This window comes from Lycorma delicatula, chromosome 1, assembly GCF_047948215.1.
Source record: "Lycorma delicatula isolate Av1 chromosome 1, ASM4794821v1, whole genome shotgun sequence".
Taxonomy (NCBI): domain Eukaryota; kingdom Metazoa; phylum Arthropoda; class Insecta; order Hemiptera; family Fulgoridae; genus Lycorma; species Lycorma delicatula.
The window spans coordinates 108,603,797-108,626,864 of NC_134455.1; the positions used below are offsets into that span (position 1 = coordinate 108,603,797).

A 23,068-nucleotide genomic window follows, 5' to 3' on the forward strand; every position below is an offset into this window, starting at 1 on the left:
AGAACTAGCAGCGTGGAAGTCATTCAAAGATGTCTTTGAAACAAAAAAGCTAAAAACCATAATCAGCTTATAAATGAACTCTTAATGAACTACAAAAATTTAGGCTGCAGAATATGACTGAAAATTCATTTTTTTACATTCTCATTTGGACTTTTTCCCTTTAAACTTGGGTGATTACAGTGACCGACAAGGAGAAAGGTTTCACCAAGATATATTGCAGATGGAACAACATTATCAAGGCAGGTGGGATGAATCTATGATGAGCGAGTACTGCTGGATGATAAAAAGAGAAGACTTCACTGAACACAAAAGGAAAATAAGAGAATAGAGAATAAGATAAATGTAAATGTCTGCAAAATAAAGGTAGGAATTTTCATTGTAATTATTATTTTTGTATTCTATTATTTAAGAAGTTTCTCAATATTTAACGTCATAACTAAAAATCTGAGGGTGATGAAGAAAAACTGATTTCACTTTAAGATTCAGCATAAAAATACATTTTAATTCACCTATCTTTAACTCAGTTCCAAATTTTATTTTTTATTTTTTGTTGACCTGTGTTGTCAGAGAACTCAATCAAGTGTGGGATTTTCCATAAACTGCTAGTGTGCCATCAAAAATCAAATATTGGCATTTCTATGAGAAAAATTTTGGCATTTTGTGCATTTTTACAAGAAAAATCTTACAGGAGCCTGATACCACCAACTGCTGGAAGACATTCTACTGCTATCTATTGATGACTTATTTTTAGATTTGGGAATATAACAAGATATAGCTCCAGCACACAACTATGGCAAGAAAAAGGAACTTTTAAATGCTAATTTCCAAAACAGGTGGATTGCTAACCAAGGAAATATTCTTTGGTCAGCGAGAAGTTCAGACTTTTCTCTATTAGATTACTTTCTGTGGGGATAAATAAAAGACCAGTTGTACATATCTCAGTATGCTTCAGTGAAAGAAAGAACAGCTAAAGTAATCAACATTTTATATAATATCCATCTAAGTCATTATTGAAAGTTGTTAATGATGTTTTCAGGAGAGGAACTGCCTGCATTTTTACTAATTGTGGCCTTTGAAAATACTATTTGGTGGATTTTGAAAATCTGTTACATTTGACAGTGCAATCCTGTTGAAATTCTTCCTTCCTAATAAATAAAAGTAAAACCACACTGTTCAAGGTAAAAGTCTTAATCTTATCTTACCTCTACTTTACTTTCCACTTTACTTAATTTTCGAACTATGAAAATATTATTTGACAACCAGTTACTAATACAATAGGTCTTCATTTAAAATAAAACAAATGACCACCATATTTGACGATTGTCAACCTGCAGCTCCTTAATGGCTGCATTTAGAAAAACATATACAAGAATAAATATGTCTAAAAAACTATTTTCTACCCAAAAATACAATAAAAATATGAGATTTCCATTTGAAATAATGAAGTTCACTGCCATACTGGAAAAAGAGGAAAAATTTCAAAAATAGTAATACTGCATTTTTAATGTAGGGGGAAATTTAGGGAAGGTTCCTCATTTAAAGTTTCTCATCAAATTTATTGCTTCTGAGATCCCAATGGTAGTCATCTTGAGTTGATCCCTCTGTGTACATTGCATTAATTCTAAAAACAAATTGCTGTATGAAAAAATCAAAAATCAAAGGCCAATAATTATCTAATCTATGTATTTTTTTCTACATGCACACAGTAAGTAGGTCATATCCATTTTCTTAAGTTAGATTTTTTTTTTTAATTTCTGCAATGTAAACGCTTATTTTTCTTCATAGTCATTTTATATTGAAGATGCAGAATCCAATTTTATGATTACAATTACATTAAGTCTTTATTTCTTAAACAACCTACAACCTTCAATTAGATCTAAATTAATGGTTTTTGATAAAGTTAGTTGTAACTTGAAATAATATGTCTATTTCATTTATAATCTGATACATTACTCTAAAAACAGAATCTTTAATTTTTTCTTGTCTAATATTAATTTTTAGTAATGGGTAAAATAACCTGAGGTTAAAGAAAACCAGTTCCACTCTGTCAATTTAAACTCCTTACCAATTAACACAACTGATTTCTAACAATAATTCTAATCCATATACCAAAAAAATAATGGCCTTTAACAACCCTTCCTACTAGCAAGGAAAACTATAAGTAAACAGTGCTCAAATGCCAAAATGTGGATTTAAATCTCAGAGCATCAGTTAACATGATACAGCTGTATTCATTTATAGAAAGCTACCAGAATAGAGTTTAGTTACCATAAGACAAAACACACCCCAGAAATAAAACTTTACATTAAACATGAATAAAAGAAAGTATGGCTGCTACACACAAACAATTCTAAATTAAAATGCACTAACCAATTTCAGAATACATTTTACGCAGATCATGCATAACACAATCCAAGTATAATTCACCAGTACCCAAGACAACATGTTCACCAGACTCTTCAACTCGTGTACCAAGAAGAGGATAAGATTTATTAACCTTACGCAATCCATCTAACATTTTTGGTAACTCACTAGGATTTACAGGCTCAACTGAAATACAAAATGAACATTTTATACAAATGTCTATATACAATTATTTTTAAAATGCCTACTTATTTTATGTGAAAGAAAATTAATAGTATACAAATGAGAAAAATAAAATTTACAAGAACATTAATTAGTTCAGTTTTTTTATAAGCCTAATAAGCAGTCCAGTTAAACAAGCAGCCTGAATAATAATTGTAACAATGAATATAATAATATTACCAGAGTTATTAACTCTCATGATTATACTGTTTCAATGTAATTCAGTTTTTAGCCAATATGGCCATTTTAAAAGAAAATGGTCATTTACTGTTTAGTAAACAGTAAATTGTAATTTTTTTTGTCTAATTATACATAATTTATCAATTACATGTAAACATTTGACAAAGTAATGTGACATTTTTAAATTTTAAATTTTTATTTTATTATATATTGATTCATATAATTGTAATATTGTTTATGAAAGAACTAATGACCGAGTTACTTCTGAAAACATATTGTTCAGTATAAAATCAGAATGAATCAAGATAAGAATATTTTATTTAAAATTTTATTTCTTAGGAGAATTGATTAATCTGGCTATTATAAAATAAAAACAGAGACATTTATAGCAAATTTTCAACAATAATAGTTACATATACTGTATACATTTACAAGGTGTAACAAAAAAAAAGAAAAATAATTTTTTAACTCTCCTTGCTATCCCTGTCTTCGTATGAGTTCACATTTTTACCATGCTTTGGCAGCCCTATCTTATGTCAAAATTTTCAGGCATATAAGATTTGTAATTCAAATTTGTCAAGTAATTAGGAAGTATTTCATTATAAGTGATGATTTATTTGTTTGAAAAAGAGAGAACAAAGGATTTACATTAAAAATGGAATAGAGTGCAGTGAGGGAATGAATTTATAAAAGGCTTTTGGCAAAGATATTATATCAACATCAAGAATTTATGGTGACAAACAGTTTTAAGAAGAACATGAAGACAACAAAAGTATCTGACGTCTGAAAATATCAACAAAATAAAGGATACTGTGATCAATAATTTTAAATTACTAAGAGAAGTTCCTGACGATGTAACACTATTATGACTCATGTGAAACAATTTTGATTGGCAGTTTGAGTATAAAACAAGTAGCAGCAAAATTTGTTCCAAAACTATTGAATTTTTAACACAAGCAACAACGCAAAAAAAATCACAAAACAATTGTTAGCTGACAATGCTGATGATTCAGAATTACTCAAACATGTGATAATAGATGATAAAACATGGGTATATGGTTATGATATTGAAATGAAGCTCCAATCATCTCAATAGAAGCTTTCTGAGGAACCAAGATAAAGAAGCATGCCTAGTTCAATTGAATGTTAAGGTTCTCCTTACTGGTTTCTTTTTATTACAATGGCATAGTTCATTATGAATTCTTATCACAAGGTTGTACAGTCAACAAACAGTAATACTCTGCAGTTTTATGCCAATTACATGAAGCAATCTGAAAAAACAACCACAAATCTGCATAAACAATTCTTGGGTTATGCACCACAATAACGCTCCAACTTACACTACACAATTAATTCATGATTACTTAGCCCAAAATAATTCCATACGGATGCCACAGCCTCTATATTCTTCAGATACGACACCTGCAAGATTTTCTTGCGAACAATGATTAAAAGAACGTTAAAAGGACAATGATAGAAAATCATGAAATAAAGAAAAAAGAATTGCCAAAAAACTTAAGGTATTTAAAAAATATTTTTTCACAAATGTTTTGAGTTTTGGAAGAAACAGTGGCAATAAGTCTGTCACGTCTCTGGGAGACTAATTTGAAGAAGGCAATATCAATATAACTGATACTGTGTAGTATAAAATTCATAAATGGAATTGATGATTTGATTAACATTTCATAAATGCCAACAGCATGGTTATTATCTAAAGGAAAAATGCAGAGTTGTCTTTTTTATTTCTGGTGCTTTGAAAACCACTTTATCAAACATAACTATGTCCATTAGTATCTTAAATTTTTAATTGCCTATAATTTTTACTGCATGAGGATTTTATTATATGAGACCTTCAGGTGTTGTGGAAACATCAAGCTACCAGGGAGTGGGTAATTTACATCTTAGTTGAAATGCTACAAGATTATTTAAAGTATGAATGTTGTTTACAGAAATATTGCTGATGACAGTGCTGCCAAACCTACGACAGAAAAGAGTGCATATAAAGTCATTTAAACCATGTACTTTAAAATAAATTAATTTTCTTTCACTTACCTAGCAAGGAAAAGTTGACTGGAATAATTCAAATTTAAATTACCTGCAATCTTTATCACTGACTGTGTATTAAATTTCAGAGGTCTGAATATATAAATATCTTCATTAGTTATAAGGTCAGTGATGGTTGATGTTTTCACAATAGGTTGATCAATACCTTCAATCAGAACCCAATTACCGGCAGGAACTCTGTTAACTTCAACTTTATACCTGATCACATATAAAAAAAGGTATATAAATAAAACTTTCTAATTGAATAGATGATATAAAGCGCAACAAATCCAATCATTTATTTAGTCAAAATATTACCTAACAATAAAGTAACATTTATTTAATTATTTTTCTATACAAAAATTTAACAAAAAACATACATATATGCTATCTTGGTATGTTGTAATAACTAATAACAAAAATCTTCTATGGAAACATCAAATTGCCAGCTTAATATAAAATTTATATAAAAATGTTTGAGAATCCAAGGATTCATCATCAGTCATAAAATACTATGTTAGCTATGCCCTGGCCATTCATTTTTGGCAACTCAATTTTTGACGGACACTTGATGCGAGGCTACAGACAATTTGCTTAAAGGCGTTAGTTAAATGCTAGCAATAGTAGCACATGTGCATTTCATTCCATAACTGGGTTCGTGCTGTCAATGTCAGTGCTTGCAGAGTCAGCACAAGAAGTGAGATGTAAATCACTGTGTTTATATTATATATTTTATAGAAAAAATATATTCTATTTATATCAAATTGTAAATATGCCTCCTAAAAAATCAACCATACTCCATAAAACTCTTTATAGTAAAGCTAGAGAAATAGTAGCAAATGTGTATGAGTTAATGAAGAAAGAAGCAGATGTCGGAAGATTTGTAATAGATGTAAACAAAGTTTGTAAACACGTGTCACAATCCACTAGTGTTCTAAACGATCCATTAGTAGAATAATAAAAAAGTTAACAGAAATTAGTGAAAACACAAATTTATCTTTTAATACTCCAGGTAAAAAACATAATGTATCAAAATGAGTAATGGACATTGACGATTTCGACATATGCGTAATCAAACACACAGTTCCAAACAAAGGGTTCTACTATTCAAGAAAATTTAGGTAAACAGCATATGTCGAATTCCCATAAATGCTAATATATATTAGCAATTATTTTTAATATTAAAAACATTATTAATTATATATCAAAGCCTTACTTACAGTACTTGTTTAATTTTTAATTCCATCAGTGAATGAAAAGAACTGCATCAATAAAACACTTGCTATTTTGGGCTAGATAATCATTTAAAAAGGTACATATTACATTTACAAACAAAACTCCGACATTAAAAACAATAATTGTGCCTGATCTTATTGGTGAAAGTAAGGAATAAATATATAGTGAAAAGAGGTGTTAAAAGGAAAGTTTGAAGAGAATCATTGGAGGAGTTAAAGGTATCAAAATTTGGCATAAAATATAAAAGGTACAAAGTGAAATTGTATGAGTTTTATTATAAATTATGCGAATCACCACCATCATCTGGCAGCAGGATCCTTACACTCCATAATTATTCAGGGAAAATAAAAGGGATTGTCTCATAAAATCAAGGAAGTTTAATTTTGAGACATTGTGGAATTAAAATATATATATATTTAATGGACCTCCCTCTATGAATCATGAGACCTTGCCGTTGGTAAGGGGGCTTGAGTGCTCAGTGATACAGAATAGCTGGACCGAAGGTGCAACCATATTGGAGAGGTATCTGTTGAGAGCCAGAGTAAGGAATGATACCTAAAAGAGGGCAGCAGCTTTTTCAGTAGTTGTTAAGGGCATAGATCAGGATGACTTAAATGGCCATATCAACATCATTCAATCCTCTTGAGTACTGCATAGCTGAAAGCAATGGAAAACTACAGCTGCTTTTTTCCACGGAAATGTAGCTCTCTGCATTTTCACATAACAATGATGGAGGCGCCTTCCTTGGTAAAATATTCCGGAGGTAAACTAGTCCCCCTTTTGGATCTCCAGGTGGGTACTACTAAGGAAGGGATCACCAGAAAATTAAAAAATAACATTCTACGAGTCGGAGCGTGGAATGTTAGAAGTCTAAAAAAGGTTGGTAGGTTAGAAAATTTAAAAAGCGAAATGGATAGGATAAATGCAGATATAGTAGGGATTAGTGAGGTTCAGTGGGAAAAGGAGAACGACTTATGGTCAGGTGATTTTAGAATAATTAACTCAACTTCAAATAATGGGCAGGCAGAAGTAGGTTTCATAATGAACAAGAAGACAGGGAAGAGAGTAAAGTATTTCAAAATGCATAGCAATAGAATCATTGTAATAAGGATAAAATTGAAACCTAAACCGACAATGATTGTTAACGTCGATATGCCTACAAGCGCCCATGATGATGATGAGGTAGTGTGTATATGAAGAAATTGATGAACCAATTAAACATATAAAAGGAAATGAAAATTTAATAATAGTTGGAAATTGGAATACAAGCATTGGAAAAGGCAAGGAAGAAAATACAGTTGGTGAATACGGGCTGGGCAAAAGGAATGAAAGAGGGGACCGACTTATAGAGTTTTGCACGAAGTTTAATTTAGTAACTGCCAACAGCCAGTTTAAAAATCATAAGAGAAGAATATACACATGGAAAAAGCAATGTGATACTGCAAGGTATCAGATAGATTATATCATCATTAAGCAAAGATTTAGAAATCAACACATTGACTGCAAAACTTAGTCTGGAGCAGACATTGATAATGACCATAATTTAGTGATAATGAAATGTAGATTGGGGTTTAACAAAGAAAGCTGGTAGAAAACATTGGATTTCAAACTATATATTGCAGCTGATGGATGAACATAGAAAATATAAGAATGCTAGTGATGAAGAAAGTAAAAGGAAATCTCGACAATTAAGAAATGCTATAAACAGGAAGTGGAAACTAGCGAAAGAAGAGTGAATTAAAGAAAAGTGTTCAGAAGTGGAAAGAGAAATGAACATTGGTAAAATAGACGGAGTATACAGGAAAGTTAAGGAAAATTTTGGGGTACACAAATTAAAATCTAATAATGTGTTAAACAAAGATGGTACACCAATATATAATACGAAAGGTAAAGTCGATAGATGGGTGGAATATATTGAAGAGTTATACGGAGGAAATGAATTAGAAATAGAGGTGTTATAGAGGAAGAAGAGGAAGTTGAGGAGGATGAAATGGGAGAAACAATACTGAGATCTTAATTTAAGAGAGCATTAAAAGATTTAAATGGCAGAAAGGCTCCTGGAATAGACGGAATACCTGTGGAATTACTGCGCAGTGCAGGTGAGGAAGCGATTGATAGATTATACAAACTGGTGTGTAATATTTATGAAAAAGGGGAAGTTCCGTCGGACTTCAAAAAAAGTGTTATAGTCATGATACCAAAGAAAGCAGGGGCAGATAAATGTGAAGAATACAGAACAATTAGTTTAACTATTCATGCACCAAAAATCTTAACTAGAATTCTATATAGAAGAATTGAGAGGAAAGTGGAAGAAGTGTTAGGAGAAGACCAATTTGGTTTCAGGAAAAGTATAGGGACACAGGAAGCAATTTAAGGCCTCAGATTAATAGTGGAAGGAAGATTAAAGAAAAACAAACCAACATACTTGGCGTTTATAGACCTAGAAAAGGCATTCGATAATGTAGATTGGAATAAAATGTTCAGCATTTTAAAAAAAAATTAGGGTTCAACTACAGAGATAGAAGAACAATTGCTAACATGTACAGGAACCAAACAACAACAGTAATAATTGAAGAACATAAGAAAGAAGCCGTAATAAGAAATGGAGTCTGACAAGGATGTTCCCTATCTCCGTTACTTTTTAATCTTTACATGGAACTAGCAGTTAATGATATTAAAGAACAATTTAGATTCGGAGTAACAGTACAAGGTGAAAAGATAAAGATGCTACGATTTGCTGATGATATAGTAATTCTAGCCGAGAGTAAAAAGGATTTAGAAGAAACCATGAATGGCATAGATGAAGTCCTACGCAAGAACTATCGCATGAAAGTAAACTTGAATAAAACAAAAGTAATGAAATATATTAGAAATAACAGAGATGTACCACTGAATGTGAAAATAGGAGGAGAAAATATTATGGAGATAGAAGAATTTTGTTATTTGGTAAGTAGAATTACTAAAGATGGACGAAGCAGGAGCGATATAAAATGCCGAATAGCACAAACGTAACGAGCCTTCAGTCAGAAATATAATTTGCTTTCATAAAAAATTAATTTAAACGCCAGGAAAAGATGTTTGGAAGTATATGTTTGGAGCATAGCTTTATATGGAAGTGAAACTTGGACGATTGGAGTACCTGAAAAGAAAAGATTAGAAGCTTTTGAAATGGGTGCTACATTAGAATGTTAAAAATCAGATGGGTGGATAAAGTGAAAAATGAAGAGGTGTTTCAGCAAATTGATGAAAAAAGAAGCACTTGGAAAAATATACTAAAAAGAAGAGACAGACTTATAGACCACATATTAAAGCATCCTGGAATAGTTGCTTTAATATTGGAGGGACAAGTAGAAGGAAAAAATTGTGCAGGCAGGCAACGTTTGGAATATGTAAAACAAATTGCTAGGGATGTAGGATGTAAGGGGTATACTGAAATGAAACAACTAGCACTAGCTAGAGAATCTTGGAGAACTGCAACAAACCAGTCAAATGACTGAAGACAAAAAAAAATTTAATGGACAAATACAATGACTAAGAAGCAATTAATACAGCAATGGAAAATGTATCTGATATATGGATATGTCAGAGAAATTCTGTCAGTTTTAGGCAAGTTCTGTCATTTCTTTGAAACAAATTCAGGTGAAATGGTTTAATAAAAAACTGGAAAAAAACAAAAAAATAAATGGATTCATCATTATAAAGAAATATATAACAACTTAATATATTATTGATTCATACAAAAATAACATGCATTATATAAGAAAAATAGCAATTACAATGCTTATTATAAATACATAACATACCTAGCTTCATAAATCCACAGACGACCTACAGTAAGAATCCTTGAATCTTCCTCATCTGCCAAAGTATAGTTCTCTCCCAGCACACGCACCTCTTGACCAGCATGTAAAGTACCACTCATTATTCGTCCACACACTTGAAAAAATGTACAATCATCAGTTGGATACATTTTTGTACTATGTACCATTAATCGTCCCTAGAAGTAAGAAAACACATTTATTTAAATATATATTTTTTAATCGAAATACTTTCATCATGAATATAATAGTTTTTACCAATCAGTCAGTTACATTTAGAAAGGTTTTTAACGTTGCTATTATTTCTTTTATAACTGAAAAGAACATAAATCTTACAAAACATACTTTTAAATAGGTACACTATACCAAATTTTTACAAGTTCAAAGATAATCATAATGCTAGTAATCTTGTAAAATATTTCACTTATCTCTTAACATACAGTGAGTCTGTAAAATAATAGTGGGGGTTTTAAATGGTTATATCTTTGGATCAAAGCACTATAGAGAGATGAAATGTACATTAAATGAAATAGAAACACTCCAAGCATAAGTGTGTGAAAGCTAACGCATACATGCTGTGTTTCCATTATACGCAAGTAGCACATGTGTGTTAGTCATCACATTTGCATCCAGAGAAAGGTTCACTGTATTGTGGCTTGCTATGTTTGAGTCAGTTACATGCATTACGTATGAATACCGTTGTGTGTACAATTTTACAGACACAATCATTGTGAAACAATTGAAGCAGTGTGAGTAAGTTTCTTGCATAGCTTGAAGAAATCTGTGCGGAAGTATTCTAGACAGTTCAGCATGCCTAAAACAACGGCTCACAATGTGTTAAAAAGACAGTTATGTTTCACTGCAGACAAAATTCAAGTGATACAACAACTTTATTCATAGGCCAAAGTGAAACGATTCGATTTTGCTGCAGACATTCTGGATAAGTTAGAGCAGGATGATGATTTTTTTAAACAAGTACATTTTCAGTGATGAAACAACATTTCACGTTTCTGACAAGTATATCGGCATAATGTTTGTAAATGGGATTCTCAACCTCCACATGCCGTTACTAAACATCAGCGTGACAGTGAAAAAGTGAATGTGTAGTATGCTATTGGATGAGACAATGAGTTATTGGCCCCTTCTTTTTTTCTGAAAAAACAATAACAGGGAATATCTTCTTGGATATGTTAGAAGGATATGCAGTGTCCCAAATACAGGAGAATTTAATTTTTCAGTTAGACAGAGCTTCTTCACATTTTGCCTTAATTGTGCAGGATTTTCTTAATGAAAGATTTCCTCAACGATGGGTTGGATGCGAAGGGTGGATAACCTGGTCCCCATGGTCAGAACTTACTCCCATGAATTTCTATTTTTGAAGTTATGTAAAAACACAAGTGTATTCAGTTCAAGTTCAAAATTTTGACCATTTAAAAGAAAGAATCACTAAAGCTGTTTCTTCTATCATGCCGGATGTTCTCTGGCATGTATGGCAAGAGACTGAATCTCAGCTTGATTTCTGCAGGGCAATAAGGGAGCACACATCAAACTCTATTGAACAGGTAACAAACTTTGAATGTTTCTCTTTTATTTAACGTATAGTTCATCTCTCTATATTATAGAGAAAACATTTAATTCTATATTATTAAAAAAAAACAAAACATTATTATTATTATTAAAAAACATTATAGAGTCTATAATGACTCTGTAATTATAGACTCTATAATATTACAAATTATAACTATTTAAAATTCTGTTATTATTTTACAGACACACTGTACTTACAAAAAAAAAAAAACACTTCAAATTAGACTCCAAACAGTACCAGCAATCATATTTAATAAACTTATAATTATTAATAGATTTGGTATAATTTATATTTTGAATTCCTTACTTACAAAATTCTGCATATTAGTGTATCACTGCACTTATAAATCTGACTAAACAATAACTATTAACAAACTAGCACAAATCAAGTAAAACAAATCACTAACAGTGAGTGACATGATCCAGTTGATGAGTTTGATAGCCTTGCTGAAGACAGGTGAAGCTTACGCAACTAATTCCAACTCTTTAAGGTCCTATTGAATGAACCAATTATTCAATAACCTTCAAGAGATAACTGGACATGCTCATCAGGATGAACAAGTCATGTTGTTTAGGAAACTGAAAAAAAAGGCTCATGATTGGTTTATCAGGGTTTTGAAAATAAGTTTTAGGCTGAAAGTAATATTTTGAAAAACATTCACAATTGAGACAATAAAATGTCGATTAGGATTATACATGCTTAGGATATCCATACAATAAATATCACAGTCATAGAAAATTGATTTGAGAAATTGTTCGTGAAGGCCGATCTGAACATCCACACAATTTCTAACCTATTTGAGATCAGTCACAGAATCTGCCTGAATGACCTTATCATGATCAATCACTTGGATTGTGAATATAAAAAAATTACAGTTTTTGATAGACAATATTATCAATAATTCCATACCTTGTGTACTTGATGAATTTAGTGTCTTTTAATTTAAATAAAGTAACCTTTAGGGTTAAATTTAATATAATAAAGGGAAAGAAATTAATAAAAAGCTGCAACCAGTGTTTCTTGGAGTTACAGAAAAAATGTCCAATTAATATTCAAAGTACTGCACAAAAAAACAAGAAGAATACTTTTAAGTGGACAAAACCCAGATTGATATAGTACATCAAAAACTTGTTTCAAGCTATGACCATGAGTTTTTAGATAACATCTCAGTAATGAATCTCTTTCCATATTTTTATTCCAACAGTCGTGCTCTGAAATATTCTAAAGATACCAATGGCTCTTGTATGCTAAGCCAGTGGGAAAATCAATTGAATTGCAATTACTACACACCCAAAAACTACTATTACATGGATACCTCAATGTGTTTCTTATTCACCCAAAGAACTTGATGATTAGGTGGCATTAATGCATTTACTCAAGCAGACACATTTTTATAACAGCAGTCACACTTGTCATGGTTCTAGGCCTTTCACTTTCTGTTTTTTAGCTCCACTATTATTATGAAAATATTCAATGAAATCATATAAAAGAGTTTTATGATTATATATTATTTAAAATTCAAAATACTAAGAAGTCATGGTTGGGGAAAAAATCAACATTTTCTTAATGTTTGTTTAAACAAATGTGCCTTTAAAAGCACTTTGTATTTAAAAGCTCAACTAATATGACAACACTCATCTCAGTTTCCTTATTCTCAAGGCTACATTATCAGGTGATATTAAGTTATTATTCAGCAGGCTAGCTAACTAAACTACATTTTCTTCTTAACAGCTTCCTATTCCAACAAAATAAAATTATTAAATTGAGAAATACAAAGGAGGAGGGGGAAACCCCTTCCACACTAATAGGATTAGAAGTAGCACTTACTTCTGGATCACAGTTGATCATATCTTCAGCAAGTTGTGTATCAGTTGGTCCAGTATATATATGTTCTACTTTTGTTCTAGCATTGTCTGCAGGAGATGGTATGTGTTTAACACACATGTCCACAAAACCTGCAAATAAATCACATTTACACAAATATGATAAAATCTTAAAAAATAAAATAATGCCAAAATGAAAGTTCTTCCTGCAGTATATCTATTAACATGTTTACTATTATAAGCTCATAATATTGCAGGTAAAGTGTAGACTTTGTACTTACTACACCCATAAATCTGGAGGCTTGAGTAATCCTTGTTCCTTTGACTTTGAAGGGGTTTTACAACAAGTTATGAATACCTTTATTTTCTGTTACAAAATACTATTTAGAAAGATCCAATTTTTATTATAGTGCAGTGTTAGTAGCTTTTAAAAAGTTTTTCTCTTTTCTTAATTTTAGTGAAGAGTCATCTTCAGTCAGTTAGGGAGTTTCTTCATTATTTTAATAAATTATTTAGATGATAATTTTTTTATTTATCTGAACATAATTTACTTTTTACTTATTAATATTGGATGCATATAATTCCATTTTTTGCAAAGTCAAAAATATTTTAATAATGAAATAAATGCAGCAACAACTGGAACATTAATATAAATTGATTTATAATAAGGCATTATAACGTATAGATATTTAAAATCAGATCTGGGGTAAATGAAAATGAAGGTACTTAGCAGTATTTATAACAAGTTTATACCTGTGATAATTTATTCTGAACGTTACATTCTGATAGTTTAATCTTTGTTCATAATGAAAATTCTTTTTGCTTATTTATTTTACTGGATTGGTGAGTTTTCTAATAGAAACCTTTACCAAAAAATTTTGCCAAATTGTTCGATTTTTATGCCAAACAATTTTTTTCATACTGTTATAATGGTATTGCTCTTACTTCCTTATTTGACTAGAAAATATTTATCTACTTTTTTACTAGATGGTTTGGGTTGATGTAATGTCAACCATTTTCTTCATCAACTGAATGACAAATCTGGTCTAACTGTATTACTTCAACTTATGAATTTTAAACTAGTTATGTTCGAAAAGAAAAAAGGAATCATCATACAGGTTTGTATTAAACATTATACATTAAATAGTTTGTATTATACATTAAGTAGAAAAATGTCTATTTATTTTTTCAAAACAGGCAATTTTGGGGTAGGAGAACCATGCCAAGTGTAGGCATGTATTATCTTACTTACAATCAATCAAATTATTTCATAAAAAATTAATATAGACATGTACTATCGGTTGCAGGGTTAAATGAAACAGAAAGTACAAAAAAAACAACAAATGATCTCAAGTAAACGATATATTAAACCATTATTTGCACGTTACATCATATCAAACATTTTTCTTAAAAGTTTTATTTGTACTTCTCACTGGAAATTAAAAAAAAGCTTTTTTATAACTTTCAATTTCATGTCATCTGCAAATTCTTAACTCCTGTGAACTGATTTAATTGTATTTCTATTATGCTCTTAGAGGTAGAAAAAAGATATACTGTTCACTTCACATAAAAAAAAAAAAAAAATTGTAAGCAATAGTAGTCTTCTATATACGCAATTGGAGAAATTATCATTCCTCAACACGATTTTATAAAGCTGATCAATAATGCTAAAGAAATCAGAAGTTCCATTACTTTAACCTTTCAAGATTACAGTCTAGTATAATGAAGGCATTTATGATGATAACATTAAGAGATTTTTTACATTCTCCACAGATGATTCTTATGTTAATGTCTTAGATGGAGTCAGTGTCTATAGTGGGTTGGTTAACACTGAACTTAAGTATGTTATAGTCTTTCAGGTCAAAATTTTCTCCATTCTTACGGTCGTGTAACTCTTTTTTTTTTTGTAAATGAAAAGGATGTTTTTTTATATCCATTCACGCACTCTGCTTTTCTTCATCACATTATTCCTAGCTAAGTTTATTAATAAACTTTTTTTACATCCTTTTTTTTTGCTAACTGAATCTACCTTTCAGTAAACTTAATACTTTCTACCTAAGCACCAAAACTTGGTTAGAAGAATCTACTAATGTATAATTTTAAAACCACCCTCAGACTAATTCGGACTTAAAATGATGCAGAATTTAGAGTTTGTAAAGCTGTCTGTCTAAATAAATATTAGAACCAATAAACACGTTCATATATATATATTAGAATGGCATCTATTGATTTCATAATCCTAAGCCTGAAGTATTTTATAACAGGTAGTATTTAAGCACACATTATTTTATTCACTTTGAGCAATATGTTTACTATGATGTGCAATAACATTCTATGTTTTGTGTATTATATTAATCTAATAAATAAAATAAAAATAGCAATAAAATAACATTTTCTTTTTATGAATTCAACACTTATTATTAAAAGTTTAGTATACTTGGCAAATATAACTTGAATGACCAATAGAAGACATTTTTTTTGACAACAGAAGACATTATTTAACTTGTATTTACAAGTTAATAGGTTTTAAAAATCTAATTATTGTACAATTAATGCTTTCTTCATTTTAGATGGTCAGACACATTTTCTTTTCCCTTAAAGTTTTCACCTTGGCTGTAGAATTTTACATAATTAAATCTTATGCAACTTGTAGAATATGCTTACAAACTTTTTTTTTTTAAGAACAAAGGATAAGTGCACTAGCAGCACACAAATAAGTACATGGGATACTGACCAACAAATAGGTGCAAACAACTACAGTTGGGTCGGTTGAGAAGAGATACATGGTAAAACTGTTAATTGCTTGCTTTCTTAAATCTAATGCAGATTTAGTAATTTTAGGGGATATAGGAATTTTTTAAGAGTAAAAATACTTTCTTCTAAAGTATAAATAAAACAACAACTGGTCAATTATAACAATGTAATTACAACTTTCAAATTGCAGTAATTATTTATGATTTGTACAAAGGTTTTATTTACGTATTAATTATCTAAAATGCCCAGTTAATTTTTCTCAATCCTGAATTCATTAATAAAGGAACATTCATTTTAACAAATTATCAATATTTATTCATTTGATTCTCATTTCTGTTAACTACTGCAAAAATACAGAAAATAATGCCATAAAATTTTATTCATTATTATTTTTGTTTTAGAAATGCCAAATATTATCCTGAGCATCTGATTATTATACTTAATTCTTCCTCCTCTATGAATCATGAGACCTTGCTGTTGGTGAGGGGGCTTGAGTGCTCAGTGATACAGAGTAGCTGGACCAAAGGTGCAACCATATCGGAAAGGTATCTGTTGAGAGCCAGACTAAGGAATGATTCCTGAAAGAGAGCAGCAGCTCTTTCAGTAGTTGTTAGGGGCGTGAGTCAGGACGACTTAAACGGCCATATCAACATCACTCAGTCCTCTTGAGTACTGCGCGCAGCTGAAAACAATGGAAAACTACAGCTGCTTTTTTCCAAGAAAATGTGGCTCTCTGCATTTTCATATAGCAATGATGAAGGCGCCTTCCTTTGTAAAATATTCCGGAGGTAAACTAGTCCCCCTTTTGGATCTCCAGGTGGGGACTTCTAAGGAAGGGGTCACCAGAAAATTAAAAAAATAACATTCTACGAGTCTGAGCGTGGAATGTTAGAAGTCTAAAAAAGGTTGGTAGGCTAGAAATTTAAAAAGGGAAAATGGATAGGATAGGATAAATGTGATTGTAGTAGGAATTAGTGAGGTTTGGTGGGAAAAGGAAGGCGACTTTTGGTCAGGTGATTTTAGAATGATTAAGTCAGCTTCAAATAACAGGTAGGCAGAAGTAGGTTTCATAATGAACAAGAAGATAGGGAAGAGAGTAGAGTATTTCAAAACGCATAGCAATAGAATCATTGTAATAAGGATAAAATTGAAACCTAAACCAACAATGATTGTTAACGTCGATATGCCTACAAGCGCCCATGATGATGATGAAGTAGTGTGTATATGAAGAAATTGACGAACCAATTAAACATATAAAAGGAAATGAAAATTTAATAATAGTTGGAAATTGGAATACAAGCATTGGAAAAGGCAAGGAAGGAAATACAGTGGGTGAATACAGGCTGGGCAAAAGGAATGAAAGAGGGGACAGACTTATAATTTAGTATAATTTAGTAATTGCACCACCAAATTTAAAAATCATAATAGAAGAATATGCACTTGGAAAAAGCCAGGCGATACTGCGAGGTATATCAGATAGATTATATCATGGTTAAGCAAAGATTTAGAAATTAACTCGTTGACTACAAAATTTACCCTGGAGCAGACATTGATAATAAAAATAATAATGGTAATATGGTGATAATGAAATTAATAATAATAATTTGTCACAATTTATCATAATTTAATTCGTCATTAAATTTAATTTGTCATAATTTATTAATAATAATAATAATAATAATAATAATATCACCATAATTTGGTGATAATGAAATGTAGATTGGGGTTTAAAAACCTGAAGAAAAGGTGTCAGATGAATCGGTGGAATTTAGAGAAGCTTGATGAAGAGGAGGTAAAGAAGATTTTTGAGGCGGACATTGCAAGAGGTCTGAGTAAAAAAGATAAGGTAGAAAATGTAGAAGAAAAATGGGAGAATGTTAAAAAGGAATTTCTTAAATCAGTAGAAGCGAACTTAGGCGGAACAAAGAGAACTGGTAGAAAACCTTGGGTTTCAGACAATATATTGCAGCTGATGGATGAACATAGAAAATATAAGAATGCTAGTGATGAAGAAAGTAAAAGGAACTATCTCGACAATTAAGAAATACTATAAACAGGAAGTGGAAACTAGCGAAAGAAGAGTGAATTAAAGAAAAGTGTTCAGAAGTGGAAAGAGAAATGAATATTGGTAAAATAGAAGGAGTATACAGGAAAGTTAAGGAAAATTTTGGGGTACACAAATTAAAATCTAATAATGTGTTAAACAAAGATGGTACACCAATATATAATACGAAAGGTAAAGTCGATAGATGGGTGGAATATATTGAAGAGTTATACGGAGGAAATGAATTAGAAATAGAGGTGTTATAGAGGAAGTTGAGGAGGATGAAATGGGAGAAACAATACTGAGATCTGAATTTAAGAGAGCATTAAAAGATTTAAATGGCAGAAAGGCTCCTGGAATAGACGGAATACCTGTGGAATTACTGCGCAGTGCAGGTGAGGAAGCGATTGATAGATTATACAAACTGGTGTCTAATATTTATGAAAAAGGGGAAGTTCCGTCAGACTTGAAAAAAAGTGTTATAGTCATGATACCAAAGAAAGCAGGGGCAGATAAATGTGAAGAATACAGAACAATTAGTTTAACTATTCATGCACCAAAAATCTTAACTAGAATTCTATATAGAAGAATTGAGAGGAAAGTGGAAGAAGTGTTAGGAGAAGACCAATTTGGTTTCAGGAAAAGTATAGGGACACAGGAAGCAATTTAAGGCCTCAGATTAATAGTGGAAGGAAGATTAAAGAAAAACAAACCAACATACTTGGCGTTTATAGACCTAGAAAAGGCATTCGATAATGTAGATTGGAATAAAATGTTCAGCATTTTAAAAAAAAATTAGGGTTCAACTACAGAGATAGAAGAACAATTGCTAACATGTACAGGAACCAAACAACAACAGTAATAATTGAAGAACATAAGAAAGAAGCCGTAATAAGAAATGGAGTCTGACAAGGATGTTCCCTATCTCCGTTACTTTTTAATCTTTACATGGAACTAGCAGTTAATGATATTAAAGAACAATTTAGATTCGGAGTAACAGTACAAGGTGAAAAGATAAAGATGCTACGATTTGCTGATGATATAGTAATTCTAGCCGAGAGTAAAAAGGATTTAGAAGAAACCATGAATGGCATAGATGAAGTCCTACGCAAGAACTATCGCATGAAAGTAAACTTGAATAAAACAAAAGTAATGAAATATATTAGAAATAACAGAGATGTACCACTGAATGTGAAAATAGGAGGAGAAAATATTATGGAGATAGAAGAATTTTGTTATTTGGTAAGTAGAATTACTAAAGATGGACGAAGCAGGAGCGATATAAAATGCCGAATAGCACAAACGTAACGAGCCTTCAGTCAGAAATATAATTTGTTTACATCAAAAATTAATTTAAATGTCAGGAAAAAATTTTTGAAAGTATATGTTTGGAGTGTCGCTTTATATGGAAGTGAAACTTGGACAATCGGAGTATCTGAGAAGAAAAGATTAGAAGCTTTTGAAATGTGGTGCTATAGGAGAATGTTAAAAATCAGATGGGTGGATAAAGTGACAAATGAAGAGGTATTGCGGCAAATAGATGAAGAAAGAAGCATTTGGAAAAATATAGTTAAAAGAAGAGACAGACTTATAGGCCACATACTAAGGCATCCTGGAATAGTCGCTTTAATATTGGAAATACAGGTAGAAGGGAAAAATTGTGTAGGCAGGCAACGTTTGGAGTATGTAAAACAAATTGTTAGGGATGTAGGATGTAGGGGGTATACTGAAATGAAACGACTAGCACTAGATAGGGAATCTTGGAGAGCTGCATCAAACCAGTCAAATGACTGAAGACAAAAAAACTCAATTCTTATAATCATTTCACATTTTATTAAGATTGGTGCACATTTTAACAGACTGTTTAAAGAATACCTCAAATGTGTGCTGATACATACTGCTAAGGGTTATCCTTTTATACTTCAATCAGAATATGACTGAAAAAAAAATAGCCATATTTTACAAGCATATAATAAGTAAAAAAGAGGTATCCTTAAAGAAAAAGAAAATAAAGAGTGTGAAAAAATTTTGGCTTATTCAAGAGAAGAGACCAAATGAACTTCTCACATCAATTAAGAATAATGAAAAAAATTTATTTATCATCAATCTAATGAAAAAATGATAAAAATAATGTTCAAGTATCCCATATGAACCTGTACACTTACCACTAAAGTCACCCAAAAATCTATTACAAACAAGCCGAAGAAGTGGTCGAATATTAATCTTCATTTCTTCCTTAGAAAGGTGAATATTCAATTCATCTAGAACATCTGGCAATGTTGAATCTACATCACCAACAACTTGTGCAAATAATTTATAGAGAGGCTCAAGAATAAACTCCACAAAACTTCGTTGAGCACTACCATGAGGAGGCTTTTTTGTAAATTTTCTCCTGCAAACATAAACCCATAATTATAATAAAAACACGAATTCATAATTTAGTCCATAAATTATATTCCTGAATAATTTATGCACCCTAATTTCTCTTATCAACTTTAGAAGAAAAAAATCATTTTAGACTACAGTATATTAAGTTTTCACAGTTTAAAAGGGCATAATTTTTCTTAGAATAGATTTATGTTGGCTAGATTTTTTCAATTTATAAATATATAATAGGCCTACACTTCACTCTACTGTCTATTGTTACAGAAGGGAATTTATGTTATTTATGACTTATTAAACAGGAAATTCTAGATTATTATTATTTACTTTTGTAAAAAACGTCAGACAGATCTAACGTGTTTCAAAATATAGGTCAAATTGTTCTTATCAAACATAACATCAGTTGCAAGATACAGACTATTACATACTTAAATAATAATTACGACTTTGAATAAATGTAAATTAAAACAATTTTACAGTAGAATTTATAGTTCTTAATCTGCAACAGGCCTAAATACGATTACAAAATTTCCAGCTTTACAAAACTGTAATACAGAATTCCTCAAATAATTTACTACACTTTGGATTTTTTAAGAAATTTAGTAAAAAAAGAAAAAGTAAAATAAAAGAATTATCAGCTATAACTTAGCTTTTTTATAATTATTATTATATATATAAAGCACTTTCCATCAAAAAACATATGTGAACATTGTTTAATAATGAAACTTTAATTGTGTAAACTACCAACAGGCAATGGGATATGTGGGTAGAAGATCTGGGATACGTACACATTATAAGTCCAGATCATACAGGATTTGAGCATTACACACAAAGCAAGCATAATATTTATTTGTAACATTCACAACAAGCATCTAATTTTAAAAATTAAGCATTTTTAAAAAAGAACTGATGATGTAGTACCTCCAAACGTTAAACATTTGAAAAATAAAAAATATACTGAAATATAATGAGAATACTTTCCTTATATTTTAATGCTTAGGTAGATTAAATGATATGAATATCATGACTAATCAATTAACTATCCATGATTAAAAAAGGACCTAATTTGAAAGCTGATAAAAGATGGATTAAATGCATAGAGATATGAGGGGATAATGTTAAAAAATAAGCATTCATTTATGTAAGTGCAAACAAAAATAATAGTTATTTAAATTTCACTTTACTTTTTGACTTACCTTGTATATGGTTTAAAAATTTTTAATTTTAGAACAAAAAGCATTACAGAAAAAACTGATATCTATTTTTCACACAGATTTGACACTATTGCCAGAACAATTCAGTTCCATATCCACAATTATCAATATTTCTATGAGTCGGGCATTCATCTTAAAAATTCACACATATTCATTGTTTACTAACAAAATCAAACTCATTACTTATAATATATTCCTTTATTTCATTAATAGAAAAATTCTACATGAGAGCACAATAAAATAAAATTGGAGAAATAAACAAGGCAAAGCAAGTAACAAATGCAGATTCAAACAATTGCTAGACTGATACAGATTATAGCATACACAGCCCTCAGTATTTCATTATTTAGTTACCAACAGTTAAATTTAAAACTATAATTAAATTTCTTGAAAAGGATTTTAGTACTAATCCTAATAGTCATTGGTCCTAAATCAGTGTATACATATGAGTATATTGTTTAAAGCAAAAGCTGAAATCGTATAAGTACAAGTGTAACATCAGTGGCCATTTTTGTAAAATCATAAATATATGAGTATCCAGGCGTTATAAGTTTCATGTACTATTAGGTCCATAAATTAATGTATAAAAATTATAATGTAAAATGTTAATGAATAAAATAGAAAAAATACTTTACGTTTTACTATTAAAATATATATCACCCCAGAGCCGTCTTGCAAATTCATTAACATTAACTCCCTGATAAGTCTGAGAATACAAATTGGCAAAAGAACGAAGTGTAAAACAAACGGAATACTGAGCAGAAGCAAAACACACATTACCCAAAATTGGTGACACAAATCGTGTAGTTTCCTCATCAGAATACAAACTGCAACAAACAGAAAAAAAAATTAACATATATTCGAGTTAATTTAGACATATTTCATTTATTTATATTAAAGTTAAAAATACGTTAATTAAAATAATTCTTGAAGAAGCTCAAACATTAATGTAGATCATGAATTAAGTCCATCAGGAATTTTTTTCCATTAGGAAGACCAAGGTCTTCCTATTAGTATAAATTCCTGATAGGAATTATAGATAGTATATATATATTATATATAATTATAAATAGTATAAATTCCTAATAGGAAGACCTTGGTCTTCCTATCAGTATAAATGCTTGTCAATCACTAATGTTCACAGAATATTCTACTTTATCATATTTAAATTATAAGATTATGTAATACTGGGTTAATTTGGTAGCTCACTTAGTGGTGCAAGTCCTGGAATGAAAATAGTGCCCTGGCAAGTTTCTAGGCAGATACTCTCAAATGTAATTCAGAAATTGTCTTCTCTACCAGCCATTACCTCCACTTTGTCACAGATGGAGCCAGTGTGGCAGTTAAGCCAATTCTTAACAGAGACTATCAAGTCATAAAATGATCAAAGATAAGAAAAG

General features: G+C 30.5%; 1 protein-coding gene across 1 annotated transcript in view; it reads right to left on the reverse strand.

Moving 5' to 3' along the window:
* LOC142321043 (116 kDa U5 small nuclear ribonucleoprotein component) overlaps positions 1-23,068 on the reverse strand; it is an 89,883-nt gene that overhangs the window by 29,752 nt on the left and 37,063 nt on the right. Inside the window, exons 7-12 of the mRNA XM_075359051.1 lie at positions 22,304-22,495; positions 20,238-20,464; positions 13,279-13,406; positions 9,849-10,042; positions 4,862-5,028; positions 2,371-2,550 (exon numbers count right to left, since the gene is read on the reverse strand). Coding sequence (XP_075215166.1) covers positions 2,371-2,550; positions 4,862-5,028; positions 9,849-10,042; positions 13,279-13,406; positions 20,238-20,464; positions 22,304-22,495 — 1,088 coding nt within the window. The remainder of the gene's footprint in view (positions 1-2,370; positions 2,551-4,861; positions 5,029-9,848; positions 10,043-13,278; positions 13,407-20,237; positions 20,465-22,303; positions 22,496-23,068) is intronic.